At 46.6% G+C, this 12,685-nt stretch overlaps 1 protein-coding gene across 1 annotated transcript in view; it reads left to right on the forward strand.

Annotated features, from left to right (window-relative positions):
- The first annotated feature begins 2,836 nt into the window (after positions 1-2,836).
- The window catches only part of LOC121304691 (cadherin EGF LAG seven-pass G-type receptor 2-like), a 73,121-nt gene continuing 63,272 nt past the window's right edge, over positions 2,837-12,685 (forward strand). Inside the window, exon 1 of the mRNA XM_041235973.1 lies at positions 2,837-6,681. Coding sequence (XP_041091907.1) covers positions 3,060-6,681 — 3,622 coding nt within the window. The 5' untranslated portion in view covers positions 2,837-3,059. The remainder of the gene's footprint in view (positions 6,682-12,685) is intronic.

Here is a 12,685-nt window from a genome sequence, read left to right on the forward strand (position 1 = left end):
GTTGTGCACGTTGTGATTCATTTATTTCACGAACAAATCAGGAGTGAGCTAACAACTGTTATTTATCCTCGAGATATCTCTAGTGTTTTTCAAATAGTGGAGCGTAAACTTTCACAGCACTCCTGTCAGAGCCAGTGTGATCGGCTTCTGACCGTGGGTTTGCAGTTTACTTTGGGAAGGTGAAGACATCTGGGGCTAGTTGTAAACAGTGTGTACTTTGAAATTGTCGATTTTAATTTTCTCTTTGTGAAACTCTCAAAACGCCACTAGATGGCGCCATAATGTTTGTTTTGTGGTTTCCTTGGTGACAAACATTACAATATTAAGATTTCCTCAGGAAAACTAATTTTCTACTGATGATCAGCAACATCGTGAAAGCACCCGTGGGTTGGCTTGACAAGCTTTTGCTCCACTGCGGAGGACTTATTTTATACTAGTTAAAAAATAAAAAATGAATATGGATTTTTATTCCTTTAAGCCAAAAAATGGGGAGATAATTTTACACTGGAACAAAACTTCACTAAACCTGGGCGCTGCTTAAATGAAACCGAGATCTTACCATGGCTTCGGCCTTTACTGGGTTATTTCTATTTACACCAAAAATATTCTTTATTGACACTGCTGCTGTGCAAACGGTAATAAGATTATTCCTTTAATGCACAACGGTTGTGAGTGTGCTGTATTGTCAGTTGCTGTTTGCACCACTGGTCCTAACACGTCGCTGTGTTGTTGCACTGTACAGTTACAGCGCCAGTGTTCATATCGGATGAAGATCAAACACCCAGCGTGCAGGTTTGTCTAGTTATTTGTGTGTGTGAAAAATCAAACGCCCAGGTTTGTCTCCAGTGTATTTCTGAGTGTGAAAAATCTGAAAATTAAACCCAGGATGGTTCACATATGAATGATTGTATATATATATAGAGAGAGAGAGAGAGAGAGAGAGAGAGAGAGAGAGAGAGAGAGAGAGAGATAAAAGGCTTGGATTTAATAGAAATGCGCCACACATCAAAATAGTTTATACTGCCTGGTTTATAAAAAGCAGTATCGCGTAATCATTTAAAATGAGTAGCTTGATTTTGATATCTTCGTGCTATCAAATCAGGAAAACCCTTGCACAAGCGACTGGGATTGCAAAGCCTGTACTGGGCATGTCTGGGATTGTGGCAGGATCCTGTGTTTGGGCCACCGTTCATCCAGTTTTACCAGAGATTTAACTGGATTGAACTAGTGACCCGTTTATTTAAGCATTGCATAGTGTTAATACTCCACGCAGGGCCTCAGGGTTAACCCTGCCATTGATCTCGTACCCCTCTGCTATTTGCAGTTTTTGTCTTGGCGCTGCTCAGCAGTGCGCAAGAACAGGGTGTAAAAATGTATAGGCGAGTCCAGTTTGAAGCATGGAATAAACGCGACTCGCAGTTCGTTCATATTAACAAAATAAATAAATAAATAAAACAAACATCGAATTCATATTTTGTAATACTAATACTAAAGGCTAATAATACATTAAGGAATAAACACGATTGCCATTTATTACAAGTTATTAGCATTATTTATTCAAAGGTTTGAATACACCGCACCACAAAAATATTATAATTGTACTAAGTCGCTGTTTATTTTGTTTTTAATATATATATATATATATATATATATATATATATATATATATATATATATATATATATATATATATAAATCCGTATTCTTTTTTATAATCCCAAAATGTTCTACCATCCGCAACACGGGGGGATAACTGTTCCAATTACAAAGACGTCATCGTTGCGCTCAAAGGTGCAAAATAAATCAGTTGCATTTCTTCTTAATTATCTCCCCTTATTATATGCAGACCACACTGTGTTGCTCGAGGTGGAAGCATTTAAACTGAAGACAACATGAAGCGTTGATTCTGATATACAGGCTACATCAGCACTGGCTGCATGTTTATCCATTGAAAAATAAAGCGTTACGGATTGTGAAGGGGACGACGGGACTGTGAAACAAAACTTCGAAGTCAGTTCAAATATTGACATATGCAGATGCTAGGGGCTATCGTGAACATGAAACAAACACACAACACGTTCGTGGAGCTCCGTTCCCATGAATGAGATAAATACTAGCCTACAAACAAATGACGGGCAGACTGCAAAGAAAGAGAAAGGCGAAAACAATACTCCGCAAAACCAAATCATTTTAGCAACCTTGTATGTTTTAATCGATCGATGACGTAAGTTAGCCGATAACTCGTGACTATAGTATAACATTGCTAAAGAGCCTATTAAGATGTAAAGCCCGGTGGGTAAGATTTATGTTGTTGTTTACGGATGAATGAGTTTGATAAAACGCATTACGCACATGTGCAATTTTTTCCCTGAGTGAAGTGCAGGCATTTGCTGGCCCCCGTTCCGATGCGGCTGTGTCATGTTGCCCTTTTAAGAAATGCTCCCTGCTGTGCACCTAGACCGCATTGTCTTATTTTCTTAGTTGAATGACTTTTTTACGGCATATTATAAGTTTTTCTTATTTCAAAAAAGAAATGCAAACGAATTTAAAGCTGCAAATTGAGTTTGAAAATGTATATGCATGTGCGCTGTATTAAATGCGTTTGGAATTACACTGCAATGGTGATAATAGCACATTATAATAAATTATGCATAACTGTAAACATCATCCAAATGATTACAAGTCGCGACTTGACAACAAGGCCCCCCCCCCCCCCCCCCCCCCCCCCCCCCCCCCCCCCCCCCCCCCCCCCCCAAAATACGGTGTTGCCCTTTTAAGATGTGTCCTGGGCAAGCCGAGCTGTTGCTAGCTTCTCTCTCTCTCTCTCTGAAGCAGGTTTATGGTAATGAATTGCCCTGCAAGTTACAGGGAATAGTCGGAGCCATTTTGAGCGGATCATTCACACACAACACAGCTAGGATACAGTGTGTCTGTGTATTACTAGTTAACCGGAGCCGCATTATCCTTTTTTTTTTTCTTTTCCAAGTGGATTACAGTCACAGTATGGATAAAACGCAGCGGAGGCCGGCACGGAGGAAAGTTTGAAGCACCTTGCTGTAATGATGGGACAACCTTACCCCGGAGAGATGGGTTTCTTCCAGGGGACTGTGCTGCTGTTAACCTGTTTGCTGGCTTGCGCCCCGCTGTCGGACAGCTACAGCGTGCACCTCAGCGACAATGCCGAGCCGGGGAGCGCAGTAGTAAGTCTGGGCTCTGGTAGGACTTGCACGTTGGACCAGGTGATTGCGCCGAAATTCACAAAGACATTTTTGGAGACGGACTCTGCCGCTGGGACCATCATTGTCTCGCATCGCCTGAGCTGCGCCCGGCTCCCGAGCAACCCTTTCACTGTTTACACTGCGGCCGACTGCAGAGACCCGGCTTCCCCCGGCTTTAGCCACCTGGTCACCAGCCGGTACGACGTGCATGTACACGGTAGAAACTGCTTCAACAAACACAAGAGGAAAACGAAACGGGACGTGGATATCATAAGTCTGCTGGCCACCAGAAACCACCAAAATGCGTGCTATACACCCGGGGCTCAGCTATTCAGAATCGGAGAGCTTTTACCTGAATCGTGGGATACCTGCGGCTTGCACTGCGAGGTGGCTGGGAATTCAGGGTTTTATTACACAAGCGGGGGACTGTTCGCTTCGGAAGGGCTCTGTCTCAAGCGGAACGCCTTGGTGGAGCTGGGTCTGCGGTGTAACAACAGGTGCGTAGACGGGAGAGGATCAGGTCAGGCAGCCAGATCGTGGTTCTGGGAGCGGGCAGGGGCGCACAGCATTTCCCTGTATTTGAGGTTAGGGCTGGGATCCTTTAGACAGCAGCACTTAGAAAAGTTACTGCAGAGGGCAGCCGTGTCAGAAGCGGGGATAGCGAGCCGGAGGAAGAGGAATGTGAACAGCAGCCCTCAGTTCCAGCCACCGATGTATCAGGTCTCAGTCCCCGAGAATAAGCCAGGGGGCACAGTGGTGGTAGTTGTAAAAGCTGTGGACCCCGACGAGGGGGAGGCAGGTAGACTGGAGTACTCCATCGACGCTCTGTTTGACAGCAGATCTAACAATCTGTTTGCTATCGATCCCCAAACCGGGAGGGTGAGCACTGCAGAGGAGCTGGACAGGGAGACCAAGGACACCCACGTGTTCAGGGTGACGGCCATCGATCACGGCACCCCCCGGAGGACGGCCATGGCAACCCTCACCATCTCAGTCAGCGACACTAATGACCACGACCCTGTCTTCGAGCAGCAGGATTACAAGGAAAGTGTGAGGGAAAACCTGGAGATTGGATATGAAGTTCTTACAGTCAGGGCCACTGACGGGGACGCCCCTGTCAATTCCAACATTCTGTACAGAATCCTCAATAATAACGGGACCAACGGGGTGTTTGAGATAGACCCCAGGTCTGGGGTGATCAGAACCAGGGGCCCAGTGGACAGGGAGACGGTGGAGTCCTACAACTTGCTAGTGGAGGCTAATGATCAAGGGCGGGACCCAGGGCCACGCAGTTCCACCGCCACGGTCACTATAGTAGTGGAGGATGACAATGACAATGCCCCCCAGTACAGTGAGAAGCGCTATGTGATTCAAGTGCCAGAAGATGTGGCCCCCACTACGGAGATCCTGCAGGTGACCGCCACAGACTGTGACAAGGGGAACAACGCGCTGGTCCACTTCAGCATCATGAGCGGCAACACGCGGGGTCAGTTTTACATTGACGCCCAGAGTGGCAAGATAGACGTGGTCAGCCAGCTGGACTATGAAATGAACAAGGAGTACACCCTGCGAATCCGGGCGCAGGACGGGGGGAGGCCCCCGCTCTCCAACATCAGCGGGCTGGTGACAGTGCAGGTGCTGGACGTCAACGACAATGCGCCCATCTTTGTCAGCACCCCTTTCCAGTCTACGGTTCTGGAGAACGTTCCCATTGGCTACTCCATCATTCACATACAAGCCATCGATGCCGACTCGGGGGAGAACTCTCGCTTGGAGTACAGGCTGATCGAAACCCCCCCAGACTTCCCCTTCGCCATCAACAACAACACCGGCTGGATTGTGGTGGCGGTGGAGCTGGACAGGGAGACTATGGACTTTTATAACTTCGGGGTGGAGGCCAAGGATAATGGGTCTCCCCCAATGTCTTCCTCCGCCAGCGTCAGCATCACCATCCTGGACGTCAACGATAACAACCCGGAGTTCACCCAGAAGTCCTACAACATGCGATTGAACGAGGACGCGGCGGTCGGCACAAGCGTGGTGACCATCTCTGCCATGGACAAAGACATTAACAGCGTGGTCACCTACCAGATCTCCAGCGGGAACACCAGGAACAGGTTCTCCATCACCAGCCAGAGTGGGGGCGGACTGATCACCCTGGCTCTGCCTCTGGATTATAAACTGGAGAGGCAGTATGTTTTGACTGTCACTGCTTCGGACGGCACCAGGTTTGACACCGCCCAGGTCTACGTGAACGTCACGGATGCCAACACCCACAGGCCTGTTTTCCAGAGCTCCCACTACACGGTCAATATAAATGAGGACAGACCGGTCAGCACCACTGTGGTGATCATCAGCGCCACTGATGAAGATACTGGCGAAAACTCCAGAATCACATACTTCATGGAGGACAGTATCCCCCAGTTTAAGATTGACTCTGAGAGCGGGGCAGTCACAACCCAGATGGAGCTGGACTATGAAGACCAGGTGTCTTATACTTTAGCCATCACTGCCAAAGACAACGGCATTCCACAGAAATCAGACACTACCTACCTGGAGATCCTGGTCAATGACGTGAATGACAACTCGCCTCTGTTTCTCAGGGACCAGTACCAGGGCTCTGTGTTTGAGGACGTTCCTGCCTACACCAGCGTGGTGCAAGTTTCAGCCACCGATCGGGACTCCGGTCTGAACGGCAGGGTGTTCTACACCTTCCAGGGAGGAGACGATGGTGACGGCGACTTCATTATCGAATCCACTTCTGGCATTGTCAGGACTTTGCGGAGACTGGACAGGGAAAACGTGCCAGTTTACAACCTCCAAGCCTTCGCAGTGGACAAGGGGCTCCCCTCTTTGAAAACCCCAATAAACATCCAGGTCACCATCCTTGATGTGAATGACAATCCGCCTGTCTTTGAGAAGGACGAGTTCGACATCTTTGTGGAAGAAAACAGCCCGATAGGCCTGGTTGTTGCCCGCATAACCGCCACAGACCCAGACGAGGGCACGAACGCTCAGATTATGTACCAGATCGTGGAGGGAAACATCCCGGAGGTGTTCCAGCTGGATATCTTCTCCGGGGAGCTGACCGCGCTTGTGGATTTAGATTACGAGGCCAAGTCAGAGTATGTGATCGTGGTCCAGGCTACCTCGGCCCCGCTGGTAAGCCGAGCCACCGTCCACATCAAACTGATCGACAGAAACGACAACGTCCCCGTGCTCAAGAACTTTGAGATCATTTTTAACAATTACGTCACCAACAAATCCAGCAGCTTCCCCACAGGGGTGATCGGAACGATCCCAGCCCGCGACCCCGACGTCTCCGACACGCTGCGTTACAGCTTTGAGCTGGGAAACGAGCTGAACCTGGTCATCCTCAACGAAACCACCGGGGAGATCAAGCTGAGCGACTCGCTGGACAGCAACAGACCCCTGGAAGCCACCATGAGGGTCTCTGTGTCAGGTAAGGACTGTGTTCATGAAGGCTGCTTTTATAAGCCTTATCTTCAAAGTGCTTACACCAATTCAAATTTCAAATACAATCCTGGCAGTTGAAGACTTTGAAGTTCTGGCTGTTAGACGTACATCTTATTGCAGAGCTGTTTAACATTTATTTCTGATGAGGTTCGTTATCGGAGCTGCTCTGTCCGCAGTTTGTCTGCATTTGTATTTCCTGGACTAATGAAAGTACCAGCCAAAGTTTATACAGAAAACCAGTAATTAAGCTTTAGCAATATTGAAGTAGTGTTTACTTTGTTTTCGTGAGCGATCAGCAATGCTGCTCCTGTTTCTGGTATGCCTCCTCTTCGTTACAGGTGAATTAACGGTTGAAGCAGCGTGTCACTTGTTAATTTAAAGTTGTCACCCCGCCCCCCTCAATAACAGATGTGGGGGGAAATGAAAAACAAAACAATGCTGGGCGATCAATACGAGAAGCTTTGTTCAAGCTGAGGCCCTGTCTGGGAGCAGCTGTGCTTGTGTCCTGACAATTAGGAGCCCAGTGTTCCTGCCACCTTCAGCTGCTGCTGGGGTGCCCCTGTGATGAGGCCAGCCCTGTGTGCTGCTGCTGCTCCCAGCCCCACAATCACTGGAGAGCTGGTGATTATAGAACCAGCAGCTGAGCTGGCAGGCCTGGGCAGGTGGATCACAGGCCCCTCTCCTGATGGATCCTAATTGTTGTTCCTCTTCAGGTTTGAGTGTAAATAGAGCTTGTAGTTCATTCTAGTTCATCTTTCTGTCACTTGAGAATCAGACGGGTGGATATTAGCTACTGTGTATGTGGAGCTTCAGGGCAGTGTCATTTTGTACAGTTAACAGAGTTAGTGGATTTGAGCGTGTTCTTCACCTTGAAAGTTTAAATATTGGTGTAAACTTACATTACAACCGTAATTTATTTGTAACGCACTAACATGCAGCAATCATGTTCACCAAATTAATACCAGGATGGCAATAAGACTCCTGTTGCATAGCTGTTTCATCCATTCCAGATTTTACTATGAGCTGGTTTAGCCACAGTGCGTAAGTAACAAGCTCAGGTGCAGTAAAACCAGGAATGGATCGAGCTGCTATGCAGTGGAGTCTTATTTCCCTCCCTGTATTACTCTGCACATGCTAGTATTTTCACTGGTGCTGCATTTCCTTTTTCTTGGTAATTCCACAGTTTGTGATATACCCCCCCCTTAGTGTAAGTTTGATGTTGGAACACAATCGTTTTGCAATGTGGCGTTATACTCCTGCAGAATCGTATACTGTGAGAGAAGAGCGCAGACTGAGCTGTTGCTTCACGGAGGTATTGCTTGTGTCTTCAGCTGGAGTCCTGGTTTAAAGATGAATGGCAATTAGCAGAAAGATTAAATTAAACCTAAGATATGCACTTGACTTTATTTTCCCCTCTCCCTTTTTGCACAGTGAACAACCGAGAGGTAAGCTTTTGCAAACATGTAATGTGTTCCCTTCCCAGAGGCTCATTTACTAAGCTTTGTTGCAAACACAGACCTTTCAGCAGGCTCACAGCACAGCTGCAAGTATGAGGCCGTTTACATCTGTTTTTATTTTAAGTAATACACAGTTTATTAATTTAACAAAACTGAAAGGCCTTATGCAGATGCTTAGTATATCTTTCTGAAACCGGTTTCAGTTCAAGCATGTCTATTGTGTAACAAATAAGGTCCTATGAATTCTAGATGGATCGTTCTCGTGCCGGTCTGATAAAATCAGGGGAGTCTGATGGAGTAGCAAAGCAGTGAACCAGAAGGATGGTGACAACAAAACAGCTTTTGATACACTTTGCCCCTCACAGCCCTCCAGATTAGTTTGAAATTGATGTTGTTTTGTTGCGTTTGTTCCTGAATATGTTTCTCCTTTTAAAATTTCGTAATAAAACACAATCATGAGATCCTGTTTCGCTGGTGTTCTCAGTGCTGCACTGTGCTATAAAACACAATCATGAGATCCTGTTTCACTGGCTTTCTCCTCAGTACTGCACTGTGCTATAAAACACAATCGTGAGACCCTGTTTCACTAGCGTTCTCCTCAGTACTGCACTGTGCTATAAAACGCAATCATGAGACCCTGTTTCACTGGAGTTCTCCTCAATACTGCACTGTGCTATAAAACACAATCATGAGACCCTGTTTCACTAGCGTTCTCCTCAGTACTGCACTGTGCTATAAAACACAATCATGAGACCCTGTTTCACTGGCTTTCTCCTCAGTACTGCACTGTGCTATAAAACACAATCATGAGACCCTGTTTCACTGGCTTTCTCCTCAGTACTGCACTGTGCTATAAAACACAATCATTAGATCCTGTTTTGCTGGTGGTCTGGCTGCAGGGATCCTTGGAGAATAAAAGAGTCCATTATGAGCGTGTTAGCAATGTGTGAAGGAGGGTGAAGTTCCTGCAGCTCTCTTGGATACAGTGTGTTAGTGATGAAGGAGGGTGAGGTGCCTGCAGCTCTCCTGGATACAGTGTGCTAGTGATGAAGGAGGGTGAGGTGTCTGCAGCTCTCCTGGATACAGTGTGCTAGTGATGAAGGAGGGTGAGGTGTTTGCAGCTCTCCTGGATACAGTGTGTTAGTGATGAAGGAGGGTGAGGTGCCTGCAGCTCTCCTGGATACATTGTGTTAGTGATGAAGGAGGGTGAGGTGCCTGCAGCTCTCCTGGATACATTGTGTTAGTGATGAAGGAGGGTGAGGTGCCTGCAGTGCCTGAAGTGTAACGGAGAGTAGCTCAGTGGAGTGTAAGCTTCTTTATGCTAATGAATCTGAGCCTGTGGGAATTCTAAAGATTATCCTCAGGAGAGCTGGCTGGGGGCCGGGAGCAGCGATGAGGCTGGCTGTGAAACAAAGACTGCAGTCCAAGCTATTGTGTGCAGACTGGGACCGCTCTGCTGGGTCAGAGCTCTGCACTGTGAATGGGGGTTGTGTGGACTGACACCCAGGCAGGGAGCATGCTTGTTACACTACCTACCTTGGGCACTGTTTGCTTTTGGAATTCAGTTTCCATATAGCAGAACTTGGGAGGTGGCTGATGTGAGCATAGAGAGTATTTATTGGACTAATAAATGAGTAGACTGGCAACAGTTCATTTTAATTTCCAGCGCACAGCACAGCGGTAGCCTTTGATGTGTTCACGGTTCCTGCTACCTGCTCTTACACAACTAAAACCCTTTTTAAAAAACCAAACTGCTGAGGCTTCACTCTGGCCGTTTGCAAGAATGCGGTTCAGCACTTAACCATTGAGAGAACACCTCAGCATCCTGCTGGACATTCGGAAGTGCTTGGAAAGCAAATGCAAGATACACAACGGTGTTGTCAGGCATTGTCTGGTGACAGGTGACACAGGGGGCTTTTCTTTGCTTAACTAGCTGTTCGGGGCCACAGCAGTAACGTCACTTTCAGTGACCCTTAGTCACTCAGGCATTTTTAATTCTCTATTATTTGCCTAACAGGCATGGAGATACGATTGCATAGCAGTTCCACCCATTCCAGTTTTGATATGTGCTTGATTAGCCCCAGTGAATAGGTAAAAAGCTCCGGTGTAAAACCAGGAATGGATCGGACTGCTATGCAGTGGGAGTCTTATTTCCATCCCTGCCTAATATAAGTAAGCAGCTTTGTAGTGAGAGATTAGTAAGTGATGTTTGTGCAGCTGGGATTGTGAAGAGAACAGCACCTTGCCTGGCTAGTCTTCTCTCTACAATCCCATTAACAACCATGTGTGTTTTATACCGCAGGTAAGTTGCCAGTAATTTCATCCACAGTCATCGCATTGGAATTCAACTAGTCACTTGAGTCACACAGGGCCCTCAATGCCCTCGTTGTCTGCTCAACTAATCCTTTCCTTCATCTAGTTTGCTTTGCCAGGGAGTTGAAGAGTAGGGTTACCGGATGTTGGTTACCAGCTTGTTCCCTTAAGCATGGCTTCGTTTTAATTTCTTCAGTCTGAAAACATGAATTCAACATAAGTATTGCAATTACCACCAAGTAGCATGCACAGATAGAGAGAGCTGCAGTTTATGAAGTAGATGTACAGCTTGTAATAAAACCTGGAATAGATGGAACTACTAGGCAATAGGAGTCTTGCTTCATCCCTGCATTTCTATTGTTGATCTGTGAAGTCCTGTGGCAGCTATACCTTTATTTTCCTTCACTGCCCGCTTTGCTGTTTCGGAAACCCAATCGATGGGCTTCAGTGATGATGGACAGGAGCAGTGCAAGCAGGTCGATTCTCAGTCCGAGCTGGAAAGCTGGAATTGCCTGGCTGATCGATCAGGGGCTCAGCTAGGGGCTGTATTGATTTCTGTGCTTGATTCCCCCCTCCCCCAGCTGTTTGAAGGAGATATAATTGTATATCATGGCGACTGTCAGAGCGCTTTCCGTTGTGCAGTACAGATAAGAATTGCACTGAGAGCTCTGCGCCCAGACCCGTCCAGTGTGATACTGTACAGATACAGGCACTCTGCCAGCTTTCTGCTCTGGCTTTCACTATAGTGGAATATGAGTGCCTATGAGACTGTGTGGCTGCAGTAGGCAGATTGGTTTCACATTAAAAGAATAAATACCGAGATGAGTCTTGTTGCTGTGACATGATTTTACTTCAGTCAGATCCACACAGTCCCAACATTGCTATACCCTCCCTGCCCCAAAGGACAGTACGGTACCAGCAGACCCACGATATTCAGAACTGCTCGCCCAGTAACTGTAGGTGCATTTCTGTTTTTATCTCTTGTGCACTTGGAAGATTTCCCAGAGGGAAACGCACTGATGAAGAGAGCTTGAGCAGGTGCTGGATCAGTGATTCACAGCAGCGTTTTATTTCTGCATTTATTTCTGCTCCCAAGTGCCTCGGGATAGAGTTTGCACTTTGCTTAACCAGGCTGGTGTGGAGCGGGCAGGGGGCAGGTGATTCATGAACCTCTCTGTGATCAGCCTGCCTCTGATCGGCTTGCAGTTTGAACAGAGAAATCTTCTTATTTTTTTACTGTTGTGTTGTAGATTGAAGCCTGCTGCAGGCCTCTGTGGGCAGTGCTGATCATCATGTTTTTTAACGAAGCCTGCCAAAAACACTTATTAGAATTGCCATGTTAATTGGGCTAGAATTAAACCTGAAGGAAAACATCAAAGGGGAGCTGGTTCTGGGTTCAGTCCTGGTGCAGGGTACTTCTGCACAGCTCAATGTGTTTTAGACCCTACCTTGTTTAAAGAAAGCGTTTTTTAATTAGTCCAGGGGAGGGGAGTAGATCTATACCCCAGAAAGGCAGCACACAGTATTTGAAGCTTGTCGTTTTTACATTGCAAGTATACAGGATGTTTTAACTGTCGAGCAGATAAAGCATTTTTGGCTAGTGCACTGATGAAGGCACCTGCTGAGGTGTTTGATGCTGGATTTAGTTTCTTATACGGGTCTCTTTGGGTTTATTGTTTTGGGAGTTGAAGGACGAAGGTTAAGTATAGCTCAGTGTTCTAGAAACACAAGCCATGACTGACAAGAACCAATCAGTCAATCACAACCTCTATTTATCCAGGTGAGTCAATTGAGAACATATTCTCATTTACAATGACGAGCTGGCATGAGGCTCACAGCACCACAGCAAACAACCTCAAACACAATGAATAAAGAGTAAAAAAAAAAAAAAACACATCAATCCTAAAACATCAAACACAGCAGCAATGTCTGAGCAGCGTCTCGACCCTGCGGCTAAAAGCAGCCTCAGAGATGACCCGTTGTAGATTTTGTTTAAACTGAAATGAGTGACAATCAAAAACTGTTGATACCCCGGGAGCAAGCAGTTTAATAAAATGACTGGGTCTTGAGTTGTGCAATGAAGAAGAGGGCTCCTTTCCATCTACGTGCCCAGCTTGCTTGAATGCAGCACCTCCCTGTTGATGGCTCTTGGAGGCCTGACAGAGCTCGTGTGCAGTTCGTTTTCTCTCTTTTTTTTTTTTAGGAAAGTGGAAGGAAGCG

The sequence above is a fragment of the Polyodon spathula genome, chromosome 39, assembly GCF_017654505.1.
Source record: "Polyodon spathula isolate WHYD16114869_AA chromosome 39, ASM1765450v1, whole genome shotgun sequence".
Classification (NCBI taxonomy): Eukaryota; Metazoa; Chordata; class Actinopteri; order Acipenseriformes; family Polyodontidae; genus Polyodon; species Polyodon spathula.